Source organism: Cynocephalus volans, chromosome 1 (assembly GCF_027409185.1).
Source record: "Cynocephalus volans isolate mCynVol1 chromosome 1, mCynVol1.pri, whole genome shotgun sequence".
Taxonomy (NCBI): domain Eukaryota; kingdom Metazoa; phylum Chordata; class Mammalia; order Dermoptera; family Cynocephalidae; genus Cynocephalus; species Cynocephalus volans.
Genome location: NC_084460.1, coordinates 55,915,535 through 55,929,573, shown reverse-complemented (window position 1 = coordinate 55,929,573; position 14,039 = coordinate 55,915,535). Strand labels below are relative to the sequence as shown.

The 14,039-nt window shown below is 47.9% G+C and overlaps 2 protein-coding genes across 3 annotated transcripts in view; both read right to left on the bottom strand.

Annotated features, from left to right (window-relative positions):
- Positions 1-274: 274 nt before the first annotated feature.
- On the bottom strand, positions 275-10,978 carry MTG2 (mitochondrial ribosome associated GTPase 2). 2 transcript variants are annotated; one of them, XM_063114624.1, is made up of 7 exons: positions 10,896-10,978; positions 7,164-7,372; positions 5,539-5,686; positions 4,803-4,918; positions 3,869-4,087; positions 3,499-3,637; positions 275-2,286 (listed from the first exon to the last, which is right to left on the bottom strand). In XM_063114624.1, exons 2-7 carry the CDS (start codon positions 7,365-7,367, stop codon positions 1,892-1,894), a joined length of 1,221 nt encoding a protein of 406 aa, XP_062970694.1. In that variant the 5' UTR covers positions 7,368-7,372; positions 10,896-10,978; the 3' UTR covers positions 275-1,891. The 2 variants fall into 2 exon arrangements, with proteins under 2 accessions (XP_062970694.1, XP_062970688.1); XM_063114618.1 differs by lacking the exon at positions 10,896-10,978 and adding an exon at positions 10,007-10,765.
- Positions 10,979-13,056: 2,078 nt separating this feature from the next.
- SS18L1 (SS18L1 subunit of BAF chromatin remodeling complex) overlaps positions 13,057-14,039 on the bottom strand; it is a 37,453-nt gene continuing 36,470 nt past the window's right edge. The window contains exon 11 of the mRNA XM_063105627.1: positions 13,057-13,955. Within this exon, the coding sequence (XP_062961697.1) occupies positions 13,929-13,955 (27 nt within the window). The 3' untranslated portion in view covers positions 13,057-13,928. The remainder of the gene's footprint in view (positions 13,956-14,039) is intronic.

Here is a 14,039-nt window from a genome sequence, read left to right as displayed (position 1 = left end):
AGAGTGTTAGAGAGAAAAACCATCAACTTTTAAAACACGATGGCAAATGCTCTCTGTGTGGTAGAAGTCTCAGGGCTTTTTGTAGTAAGGGAAGTTTCAGGCAAAATTGGGGACACACAAATCCCCAGACGGAGATGGGATTCAGCAGAGCACCGCTGGTGAGTCCTAGCAGTCTGATGAGCCAGGCCCAGACAGAAGGCCTTCAACCCTCGGGGAGGCTGGGCTGGGGGTTCCACGATGGGGCCCGAGCTGGGGAGATGCCGTGAGTGACTCCCTCCTCCCAAGCGCATGGGGAGGCCCAGCACAAAGATGAAAGCCATGGATAATTAACGCTCTCAGGCCTGGCTGGACTCTACAAAATCCTTTGTGAAAGAGAAGTAAATAGATGCAAACCCATCTCTGGCTTCTAGAACACAAGGGCCTTTGAAATTATAAGAAATTAAAATAAAGCTCCGGGTAAAAGGACTCTCCTGTTCTAGTTGCAGATTTGATGTTAGATCAAAACTGAATTGCTCCTGAAAGCTCAGGCGTTGGCTTATTACTTGAGGAGCAGCGTGCCCAAACTCAGTGGGCCACGCTTCTCTGGCAGCTGTGGACCCTCTGGGACCCTGTGGCTCATTTCACTCTGTGGCAGCTCTTTCTCTCCAAAGGGCCAAAGCTCCCCTTCTCTGACCACCCTCTCTGTTTGTGTCCCCTCCACTTTATTCCTAAGGGCCCTCAGGGACATGTCAGAACACCAGACATCATTTACCTGCCCTCATCCTGTGGCCCACCTGCAGCCCGTGAGAGGCTGGGACATGAATGTGGGCTGCATGCAACCAATTACTCGAATGTAGACTTAAACCACGTGACAGAAAGGAGGTCGCTTTCTACAGCGCTGCAGCCTCAAGCAGCAAGCACAGGACTCTCTTCACTGTCATCCCATCTCGGAAAGAAGGCTGGAGCTCCTTCCCACAGCCTAAGGGAAGTCCTCATGTCTGCCTGGCTCAGGGCAAGGGCTCTCCAAATTCCCAACAGAGCTGAGTGGAAGGAGCCCCACATTCCTTCTATGTCTCTGGCCATATCCTGCTGTATCCTGCCCGTGATGTGGCCACCTGTTGGGAACAACGTGGACACCTGCAGGGCCCACGCTTCAGTTAACAGCTCACTTGTGCACACTGAAGCTGAGCCAGAGACCGTGCGTCCTGGCTCAGACACTGCATTCAGTCGTGAAGCCCGAATGCCTGGCACCTGGCTCCAACAGCACAGAGCAGCACTTGAGCTGGCCCTTACTGCCTTTCACAGATGCCTGCTGGGAAAGCGGAAACAACTCTTGTCCCTGAGACCCCTTGTGCAGCAGAGCACAGCTGAGAGGCTGGCACTTAGGCAGTTCTGCACTGCAGGGCTGTCGTATGGTTGGGCAGCCCAACCCCTCCGGGGAAACCTTTGCCACCAGCCGCTAGAATGGAGGGCAACTGTGCTGAAAAGCACAGGTCAGCACCTATGGCCCTGGGTCCCAGCCCAGCTTCCCTGTGAGTTTGGCCATGAGGCTGCACACGTGTAGCAGCAGTCAATGACATCAGCCATCAGCATGGCCTTCCCATAATTAGTGCCAATCAGCACAAATGAGCCAATCTCAACAAGTTGGTCAGCAAAGATGACAGGTGCACAAAGCACTGGGGAGCAGACTGGGTGGGCTTCAGGTGGCACAAACGTTCTGCCACCCAAGGGAGTCCTAGACCAAAGGGTGGGGGCCCCTCGGGGGGAGGAGACAGAAGCAGTAACACGGTCACACATTTACGAGACACTTTCTCCATACATTCAAGGCCACCAGCGTTTCATAATTGGGTTTGCTTGTGCAGTGGCCTGTGCCCCACACCAGCCTCTTGTTCCTGGAGGACACTGCCCATGGCTACCACCTGAGTGGCTGGCGGCCCTGCCCCAGCTCGGCCTCCACGTAGGCATCGTGAAGCACCTTCAGGTGCAGCAGCAGCTGCTCCAGGTTCTCCCCGGTCACTGCTGACAGGGCGATGACCTCCTGTCCCAGGCGGGCCCGCAGCTCAGGCAGATTGGCTCTAGCCTGCGGAAGATCGATCTTATTCGCAATGACTGCGTGGGGCCTCTCTGACAGGCCATCTTCATATTTCTTGAGCTCGTATTTCAAATCCTCTATCTGAGTCCACGGCTCTGGCAGGGAAAGATCCACCACGAACAAGAGAAAGCGGCAGCGCTCAATGTGCTTGAGGAAGGTGAGACCCAAGCCCCTGCCCTGGTGGGCACCCCGGATGATGCCAGGGATGTCGGCCACTGTGGAGAAAGGAGCACACAGGTCACGCCAACCACTCCCCACCCAGGATGACTGTTAACCTTGTGTGTGGGTGGGGGCCCTACACACAAGAGGGTCCACGTCTGTGGCCGGATCTGCTGAGTTACGAGACAATCCTTTCAAGCAATACCAAGAACAGAAGGCATTCAACTTACTACCTTGGTGGTTCATCAGGCCAAACGACCCCCAAGACACTTCAGCTCCCAGTTTGCAACATGCTTTGAAATATTTAGGGCCGGCCCGTGGCTCACTCGGGAGAGTGCGGTGCTAATAACACCAAGGCCCCGGGTTCGGATCCCATATACGGATGGCCGGTTCGCTCACTGCGTGAGCGTGGTGCTGACCACACCAAGTCAAGGGTTAAGATCCCCTTACCGGTCATCTTTTAAAAAAAAAAAAGAAATATTTGGGTGACAGGCATGACGGCGGATCAATCTAACAAGGAATATTTAACACATTCTTGTCTTCCTGATTTCGAAATGATTCAAAAACATGGAAAATGGCTTCCTGTACTCTATTAATAATTTGATTACCGATAGAAATTATTATAGAGAACTTTGCAAATATAAAGTGCTACTCAAATAACCTTACCAGCAGGCTTACTATTTTTATGGGTACATTATCTTCTGGAAAAAAGTTTTATTCTCTCAAAACGGCACAGGGAAAGCTTTCTAAATCACATGTTGTCTACACGACTGATGTTGCCGAGTTTGCAGATGAAAGAGAAGAGTCAACACAGTGAGAAGAAATAACATCTCCAGGTTTGAAATCTAAACTCAAATTTCTGAACTGTAACTAACAGATTCCTGGGGGATGGGGTGGGATGATAATTTTGATAGAGAACAGACTCACTACAATTATTTAAATTAGGAAAAACAATGCTACATTTTAAATAGGAAGCTAAATTTAAGAGTTACATAATTATTTTTCTGAGTGTGTGTATGTGCGCGCGCGCCAGCCATTATTGAGTATCATAGTTAATCGCTATTGTTAGATGTATATTACTTCTTCTGAGACTTAACATCCACTCACCTTAGATTTTTTTTTTTTTGAGTGCTTTTTTGTTTGTTTGTGTTTTTGAGTGGAGGTTGACTGTTATGGGGATCTGAATTGATGACCTTGGTATTATAAGGCTGTGCTCTGACCAACTGAGCTAACCGGCCAGCCTTTGAGCAGAATTTTGGAAGCCCTACCTGCTACTTGCTGATGGCCTTCATAGTGAACAATCCCGATGTGAGGATTTAAGGTAGTAAATGGGTAGGAAGCCACAGCAGGTTTTGCATTCGAGATGGCTCGGAGGAGTGAGGACTTCCCAGCATTGGGGAATCCAACCTGGAAGAAAAGGTGGAGACAGTCAGGAGGGTCTTCGGAAGTGACTTCATTACTGCAGAGTAAGTAACTAATGGAGATCAAGGCAGGGGAGCTTCAGGCTGGAGGACTTAATGAGCGCACAGGCTCAGGTACCACTTAACACTGTGCTGATGGGAAAAGGTGGGCCATGAGTCATTAGCCTCATCTAGGCCAGCAGCGCATCCTGCCATCAGGGGCAGAAGGGACACCCACCATCCCAGCATGTGCCACCGTCTTCAGCTCTAGGTAGAGAATCCGCTCCTGACCTGGCTGTCCAGGGGTACAAGTCACAGGGGCACGGTTGTCGTTGGCCAGGAAAAAGCGGTTGCCTTTTCCTCCTGCCCCACCTAGTGCGGCAATGTACTCATCGCCTGGGCGAGACAGGTCAGCCACAATTTCATCTCCCTCCTTCACCAGCGTGCCCACAGGGACCTGGAAGATAGCACGGCGTGTACATGGTAAGCTGAATGAACACTGAGGAAAGATGATCTTAACCATTCCTTAAGTAAATGCTGGGGGAAGAACAGAAGAGCAGACTGCACCTAGGTGGCTATACAATTCTGGAACGGGGGGTGGGATAGGACACCACAAACCTCATCCTCCAGAGCTACAAAGTACAGGACAAGATTCAGGCCCCCAAAGGATTTTACAGACATTTTTACACACATTTTGAGTGGCATATATGGCTTTTTGAAATAGTGTCTCTAAAACGTTAGGGTGAACTGAAATATCCAGAAAAAACAGCTCTCTAAGAGAAGAGCAAGCTCTCAGCTCATGAAAATGCCTCTTGGGGCTGTTGGGTGACAATGGCCTCCCTCAGCCAGAGGGCAGCTCATAGGGCCGCTCATAGGGCTAGAGACAAAAGAAAGAGCGTGCTGTGCGGATTCCCTCTTTTTTGTTATCTCATGGTTTTTTTTTTTTTTTTTACCATGTCAGACATACACATGGCATAACACTAGTGCAGAGGTCTTTATCTAGGGCCTTGCTTCACAGGGATGGAACTGCTCCAACTATCTCTGGGCCTCTGTTTCTGTCATGCTACTTCCTGGCTGTTATGTCTTGGGCCCCCCGAGTCACGCCATGGACCTGAGGCACTGGATGATCCAGAACAACGGGAATAGTGCTAGCTCCAGCAGCCTCGGCTTACCCGGATGTAGAGGACAGAGCCACCTCGCCCGAAGCAGTTCTTCCTACCGCCATCTTCTCCATCGAAACCCTGATACTGGGACAGGACTGACGACAGGGACTTGACTTGCTGGTCAACTAAAGTCAGAGCAAGAACCTTCACATTCCTTTGTGTTAAAACAGAATTGCCTCCTATTGCCAAAGTTCTCTGGTCTAGCTCAAGAACCTTAAAAACGCATATAGAAACATAAGATGAAGTTGTAGCAGAAGTTACTAAACTAGCACCTTGATTTTTAAAAAAGCTAAATTCTTATTTTCCTTCAAAAAATACTACCATTTCTGAAAAATCTGAAGTTAATCATAATGCCATCATCAATTAAAAAACCAGCTATACTTTATTATGTTGTGAATGTTTCTGCTCCTAGGTTAATATGGATTTATGCTAAATGTGTGCTGAATATAATCAACACGCTCTTCAGCATTTCCTGAGCTATTACTAATCCAGATTTTATCCTCTGACATGTACTACATTAGATTCCCTGATATGAAACCATCTTTGTGTTCCTAAAATTAAGAAACAAAAAACACAAAGTTGTTTTTTTTGTGCAATATTTAACTACGAACATCCACATAATTTATAAAGATGATGTCCATACATCAAGTTTTCAAATGCATGTTAGGATAAGAATGTGGAACTTCCCATCCCGGAGATGTGTGGACTCAGCACTCCTCCCCGAGCTGTTTTCCAGGGTACCTGCCTCTCAGGATGACATGGCCGCCGTTGCCTCCGTCCCCACCATCGGGGCCTCCAAACTCCTTGCGAGGCTCACTGTGGAAGCAGCTTGCCCCAGCACCTCCACTTCCTCCACGGACGAGCACTCTCCGATGGTCCACAAAATGCCTTTTCTACAGAGAGCACAACGCATCCCACGTTGTTATCAACACTCCAAAATCCTTTCCAGAGACTGAACAGCCACTTGAAATGTAGCTTTTCTATGACAGGCTATTAGAATTAGAAATTAATGATATCAATATTGCTAATCTCTCCTATTTGTAGGCCAAGGTAAATTAGCAGTGCAGAGGTACAGTGTGGTCAGTGGAATACACACTTCAGAAATGAACTGAACACTTCTCACTTATAGAAAACACAGCTTGTTTAAAAAAAATTCCTTAAGTAAAGTGTCTTTTCAGCTTTTTTCAAATAAAACACACTGCTGAAATAACAGGTCTTTACTAATAGAAAGTGCTAGCTCCTTAGGATGCAACAGAAAATGAGAACATTAGTGTCCCTCTTGGACAATTACCAGGCTTCAAACTATGGAGAAGGAACATCTCTTGTGGCGTAAAATAGAGCTCATTTTAAAAATGAAGTGATGAAAACAGAGCCCCTTATCTAAGAGCATTTCTTCATCCGTCAAGTAGGCACAATCTAGCTAAAGAATCAGAACTAGGTTAACATGTAGTACACACTAGTTCACACTATGAGAAGTTCAGCTGCTGAGGTCCTGGGTGCAGGAAGATGCCTGCTTTCCAGTGTATGCACAGATAGACCTGCTCTGCAGCTCAACAGCCACCCACAGCTCCTCCTCAGGCACCAGAGCACCTGCATTTCCATCCACTATTCCGTAAACACATTTTTTTTTTAAAGAAAACACAAATATTTTAAGATTCTCTGGCACCACCACGTGGAAAAACCATGAATTACTATTTCAAAAACTCAATGTGGAATTTCACTGTGGTCCAACATGATCAAAATCAACCTGACAAGAAGAAAAGCAGAGCTGCCGAGCACTGTGTAGAAGAGGAAATGCAGACTCCCTTCTCATCTTCTGGGGCAGACATGAAAACCATGTGGGGCCTTCGGCTACTGGAGTTTATGGCCTGATCATCACTGTCTGCCCTACTGACACTTGTCTGGAGGCCCCCATTTAGGAGGGAATAAAGTGAGTCATAAACTTGTATTTTCTTGAATTTAGTCAAATGTTACTCATGTATTTAATAGGAGGTTTTAATAAACAGAAGAAAAACTTGTAAGGTTTAAAGAACTATAAAACTAAAGGTCTACTCCCCCAGATGTTTTAAGTTAAGAACGACTCACACATATTAAAATAATCTATGTAACCACATGTAAGATATGCAGGCTAGCAGCACAACAAGCAGCCCTGCACCCCGGTGCAGCCTAAGACTGAGTATGGTGGGAGACTGAGATGCCCTGGCCCCGGCTGCTGCACTGTTGGGACAGTGCAGTGCTTAGCACACAGGCCTGCATTCCACCTCGTCATTTTCAACAGGCTCCACATATCCCTTTAATAAAGTAAAGAGAACTCTCTGTGCCTTCTGGGAGAGACACTGCAGCAAAGTGCTCTAGGTTGCAAAGTCTCACCATTTTTTTCTCGGAGAGCAGCTTCTTTCTGGGGGGCTCCTGATGCTTGGCACGGTCCACACAGCTGACAGAGAGCAGCCTGGGAGAGGCCTGCTGTGAGAGGAGCTGGCCAGGCTTCAGGCCAGCCCTTGGGGATGGAGCCCACCGCCCCATGGCCTCAAACATGGTCTGCGATCTTGCTGAGAAAAGCCTCAAGGTCATCATGATCCCTAATAAAAGCCAAATTGGCAAAATAAGATACTTGGTTTAGACCTCAACATCAAACTGATACTAAAGACAAGTGCCAGGCACAAAGAGGAATCTGTGCATGATACACCGATGAGCCCGACTACTTTCTCATGTCATTCACCACTCTCCACGCTGAATCATGCTGTGTCCTCTGGCCTCCTGACAGCCTATTTGCTACTTGGATGCAGGATTTAAGGACTGAAATCATTAAGTCTCCCACAACATTGGACATACCCCCCTACAGAATATTGAGTATCTACTCAACGAAAATATTAAAAAGGAAATCTGAACCTCAAGTCAGAACTTCTTCACAGTAAGACGCCCATTTACTTTGTTGTTAGAGTGTGCTATCTTGTGCAGTTTTAAACTCATCAAGCTGGATATGACAAGAATATTAAACACGGGGTGACCCAGACTGCAGAAACAAACTTCCACATCCGCCACTCATCTGGGGGTGACCCAGGGAAGGTTGCACACCTATGCCGTACAGTTTCTCACCTGAGATTGGACAGGGCTGGGTGAGGATAGGGTGAGCTGACTCACATGGATGCATGGAAGCAGGGCCTGCTGGCATACTGGGACATAATGATATATATATATTTGATCTCCGCCCCAGTTTCTGCCCAAGCTCCCAGAACCTTTCTAATTTCCTGAGCCATGGGGCAATAGCAACATGAGACACAGAGCTCCTAAGTCCCTTGTAATTTCCTAAGTGACAGGAGAGGCTTCTGTTCTAATGAGGCCTCTCTTGGTGGGCCCCTAGACAGCTCCAGGATGGGGACTGGTCAGCAGAAAGACCAAGCCCTGAGAGAAGCTTGGGACTCTCTGTCCCACCCTCCATCCTCTGGGAGGAAGAGGGCTGGAGACTGAGTTAATGATTGTGTCTACATGAGGAAGCCTCCATAAACACCCCTAACAGATGGGGTTCAGAGAGCTTCCAGGGTGGTGATCATGTACTGGGAGAGTGGTGCACCCTATCTCCATGGGGACAGAAGCTCCCGTGCTGGAGACCCTTCTCGACTTCACCCCATGTACCTCTCCATCTGGCTGTCATCTGTATCCTTAGCAGTATCCTTTCTTTATAATAAACTGGTAAATGCAAACAAAAGTATTTTCCTGAGTTCTGTGAGCTGTCACAGCAAATTATTGAACCTGAGAAGCACTGTGTGGGAACCTGGTCTGTAGCTAAACCCGACAGCAGTGTGGTTGCCCCAGCATCTGAAGTGGGGGGTGGTAGAAACAGATCTCAGCAGCAGCCACACTGGCACACGTGTGTACCATCATTCATGAAGTGTCATTCATTAAGCAGCTTGTGACAGCAGAGTATCTTGTAGGTGCAGAGGGTGATGTGAGGAAGACATGGGCACAGCCCTCCAGAAGAGGACAGCCCTCTTCCCTTTGCCCTGACTACAAACCTCTGCCTCATTACATGCAAGATACTGTCCTAAATATTTTTCAGGGATTTACTCATTTAGTCCTCATAATAGCTGTGAATAAAGTACTTTTATTATCCCCATTTTACAGATAAGGAAACTGAGGCACAAGAGATAAGTGACTTACAGAATTATCAGTGGGAAAGGATAAGGTTGGAGTGAGAAAACAGGTTAAGGGGAAAAAACAACTCATGTTTCTTTGATACAAGCCCACAGCTAAGCCTGCTGGAAAGTTATGCCATCCATTCCGGATGTGTTGGGAACCAGGCTTCCTGGCACTGGTGACACAAAACCCAAAGATCAACCGCAGAGAAGGTGGTCAAAGCCAACCAGAGACCTGAACTCTGAGTATTGCCTAATTTGGCATAATTCCTCCTTTTTGCTCTTTCAATTTCTTTTTGGGGGAGATCCGCTGAGTAACATGGCTCCCCTTGCCCGGTGAACTAATTCTACTCTGTTCCATACCACTATTTGGCAGCTTTTATTTTCCTTCTAACAAGGCTATTCTTGCACTGTCCAATACACTAACCACTAGCTACATGTGGCTACTAAGTTTACATTAATTAAAATTAAATGAAATGTAAAATCTCAGTTCCTCAGTCACACAAGCCACATTTCAAGTGCTCATAGACACGTGTGGCCAGACGGTACTATATTTGACAGCACAAACCAGAACATTTCCAAAATCACAGAAAGTTCTACTGGAGATTGTTGGTCTATACCTTGCAGCAGGGCCCAGAAAAATGAACTCAAATTCCTCTTAATAGCATCCATTTACCGGGCACAGTTCAGCATGGTACAGATGACAAGCCAGTGGTGAAAGCCCAGGAAACCGAGTCTGACAGAGACTGAGATATTTTATGATTATAGGACAGGGCTCTTAAAAATGCCTGGAAAGGCACTTAATACATGGAAGGGCTCCAGTTAAGGCCCTGCAACTGTTAAGTCTGTGAAATGTTAAGGTCAGTGTCTACTGGTCCACAGAAGTTAAATCTTCCTCTAAACCTTCTGTACGGATTTTTAAATGTATTCCTTATGACCCTGTGAGGGAAATACTGCACGCTGGGCTGTCCCAGATCAGCTTCCCACCCTGCTCTGTCTGGAACCTGCTCTCCAGCAGACCGGGGAAAAGAGCACGGGGGTGGGACATGTACTTCCCTGTCCACAGACGAAAGATCACACCTGGTCAAGGACGCCCTGTCTAGGGACTCTCCTCTCCGGATTCTGACAACTGTGCTCTCCCCACTGTGGAGTCCAGGGATAGACACAGCTCCACTGCCAGTCACCAGCTCTACCAGAGCAGCAACTCTTTCCCCACGCCCCGCCCTCCTCTTCACGCCCGCCGTTGTCAGCCGCCGGGTACAAACGCTGTAGTTGTCCCGCATGCGCGTGGCGTCCGTTCTCGATCCTTAGTTTTTACACGCTCACACAAACACATAGACCCTGAGACTCAGAGGGCTTAAGTCACTTTCCCAGAGTCACACAGCGTCCTGTGGCACTTTCCCGGCGCCCATATTTTACAGCAGGACTGTCCACACCGAGGTACACGGAGGCAAAGACTCCCCAGGTTTCCGAGGGGACGTTAAAGGAACCGATTTTCTGCTTCCCGGCTCCTAGTGTGTCCCCTTACTAAGACAGGCTCGCCTGAGAACAGACTCGCAGGGAGGACGCGGGTCCCTTCCACAGTGGGTCCTCTCCTTCACAAAGGACACGCCCTCTAGGGACACAGCCCACACCAACTCCTTTGGCTCCCGTGTGCGCATCCGTGCGGGCGACATCTCAGGGACCCGACTGCAGAAGCGCCGGGGAGGGGCGCGGCCGGCGGCTAGGCGCCTCTCCGCCACGCGCATCGGCGGGGCGATTGCGCCCTCGCTCGAGCGCTTGCTCCACCACGCGCGGCACGCGAGCCCTGCGCGGTGCACGGCTCACGGGAGGGAGCGCCCAGCCCGGAACGCCGCGGCGGAGCAGGAGGGGGCAAGGACGGCCCAGGATCCCGCCCCCCCTCCCGGCCCCTCGGTTCCTCCTTCACCCCCGCCCGTGGCGCCCTGCCCACCGGCACCCTCACACTCACAGTCGCGGAACGTCACAGCACTTCCGGGGCGCCGGATGCGGCCGACTGCTTCCGGGGCTCGGGCTCGCGCGCGCCTGCGCACACGTTCCGCTCCCGGCGTCGAGCCAGGTTGCTTCGCACCGCCCGTCTTTGTCGCGCCCCGCCTCCCCGCGCGCCCCACCGTGGAGCAGAGAAATGACGTGAGTCCCTTCAGCTTGATGAAACTCCCTTGGTGGGAAGATTCTCGAAGAACCAGTTTATTGAGAGATGACACCGGCAGCATAAACAACTTACGCCAAACTCCGACTGAAAAAATAAATCAACCGATAGGGACGTCTTGAGCACGCACCGTCCTCGCAGACGACAGAACGAACTTGAGCCGTTCAGTAAACAAACGAAGCGAGGGCCGGGAGCCTCCTCGCGGAGAAGCAAAGGCCCTGTTTCTGCGACCTGGGTGGACGCCCCGCGCTCAAGCCCGCGCGGGCGCTGCTGACGGAATCGCGGCTCTGACAGAACCGAGGCCTGGCCGCCTCCTTCCCGGCCCTCAGGGCCATCCACGACGACCCACGGGCTCTGAAGGGCTTTTCGAAATGCGAGTCCGAATACCCCCCGGCGACGCAGCGCCCACCTGAGGGTCGAGCAGTCTTCCACACAACGTGGATTTGTCGGCGCCTCGAAACTGCGGAGCCATTTTCGCGTCCCTATGTGCCGGGTGTCGGGACGGCAGGAGGACGGGGCGCCCGCCTTGGTACAAGGCTGCCCCGCACACCGCGCGAACGGTCCGCTTCAGCCCAGGCTTTCCACGTCGTGTTGCAGAGAAGGTCCAGTACAGGCAATGAAGGAGGGCTGCCGGCGCCATGCTCCCCACAGTGTCACACGAAAATGGACAACACGTTAAATAAACATTCCGTTATCTGTCATTAAATATATTAACACCAGAAATCATGTATAAATTAGGAAACAAATGTACAAACTATCTCACAAAGTGCTTTTTTAAATATATACACAACATTCAAGAAATTCTTAATGTAAGACATTTCAGATTGAAGTTTTGAGAAACGTTTTCTGACCGTCCTTTTCTTTCAAAAAGCATTAATACAGCACTTTAAAAAAATACATAAAAGGCATATTTCGAGATTGGCAAGGAATAAAAATAAACAATTTTCACAGTTATCTAGAATGTTTAACATTTTCAATGGGAAATTTTAGTCCCCGATTGAGTTTGCAAATTAGCTCTGTGAAAACTGTCAGAAAGGGAAAGAACAAAATCAAGAGAAAAGACTCCCTAAATGAAATTGCTAATACCTTTATCATTCAGCAATTACCAACTCTCACTTCAGTAATTTAATATGGACATACACAAATATTTTTAAGCCCTTACCAGTGCTAAGGGTTTTTGAAACCCTTATGCCTATAAAATAAATGCTTATATCCCCACGTGTGCATGGTATCTATCCCACAGAAGAGGGGAGAATATCCTAACACAGGCAAATCCTTTGATCTGAGCCTTGGTTCTTCATCTGTAAAATGGGAACAGTAACTGCCTCCATGTTTCCCAGTACGGGCTGTCAGGACTCATTCAAGTAAAACATATACAAGTGCCTTGTGAATTCTGAAGCACTCAACTCTGGATAGTGAATTACTTTTAATATTTAAAAATAAAATTTATCAATTAAAGAAAAACATCATCACCAGTAGGCCTAATATATCAAGCATTGGATATTTTTTGTATTTTCTTGGTAGTTCTTGGAAACATATCAGCATTTATCCAAACATTTTTCTTTTAAGGATTCATAGTAAATATAAATATTATTATCCAAGTACAGGATGATCAAATACCCATGCTACTTATTAGTGGAAATGTAGGATTTTTCCTTTGACCATCATTTTCCAAGTAAGCTGTCTTTAATGTTTGCATGGAATTTAAATAGGATTGAATGTCCTAGGACTTTGAAAAGTTACTCAAATATCTCTATACAAAACCTTTACTTTTCATTAGAAAGAACACAGTAAAATTACTGGGATTCCTTTTAAAAACAGGATGTGAATTTCTGACACCCCTAAAAGAAAAGGAATGCTTGCTTACAGATCTGAACAAAAGAAATAAAATAAAATAAACAACTTGCCAAATGTTTGGAAAAGCTGGTATCAATATTTTAAATTATAAATTTTGAATGGGCATATTGAATATTCAAATCCTAGAAATGACTGTCGGAAAAGCAAGAGCCAAAACCAAAGTAATATCTAACAGACAAATTCCTAGAGGTCTGCCCTCTCTTTTTTTCAGGAGTAGCACTCTCCTGGGTTAGGCTAATCATACGTTGCCCTCGTGGACTCATATTTGTTTGGAATATAGTCATTGATCCCTCTTTACTTTTTAATACAAACACACACATCTTTCTGGGTAAACAGAATTGGGAAGAGACACAGGTATGAACAAGCTCAGAAAGGAGTGCTGCCAGCCTCTCCAACTGACGCGTGTTTATCCTTTTTATTGTGTGTCAGAATCTGGCCCGAAACACAGAAGACACCCTCTCACCCACCCCACTGAGGCACAGGAAGAGGCTGCCATCCAGGGGCTGTGTGTGTGTCAAGCTGTGGTGTAGCCAGTTAAAGAAAAGTTTACAACCCACATCATGACCACTGTATGAGGAGAGAAATTAGACCTAAGTTCTGTTTCTATGAATACATGAACTAGGGTGTCTTTCAGATACGTCCCATCATTGGGCACAGGATACTCTGATGACAAATTGACCCCGAAAGCTAGCTAGAAACATTGAGAAGGGGGTGAGGGGACAAAGAAAGGACAACCTCTCCATTGTATCAACATACAATACTATACACAGCACCAAATATGTCACACCATCAAAGCGCTGTCTTGCGCCAAGGTGCACGCTCGGCGTTACCCAGCATGAAATGAGCACGCTTCACATGCAGACGTGGCACTGGGCGAAGAGGCAACCAACAAGTCTCAGTTCATCAGAACTGCCACCGGCCCATCCATCCCCTGGATGAACACGCTACCACAAGGGCTCCAACAAGAACGCTTGTCTCTTATTGCTGGTAATTTCCATACTGGCCCTAAAAGAGATCAAGACATAGATTATACCCCTACAGTCATGAGTAAAAGGGTCCACACCCAAAGGTAAGACAGACCCCCACCCC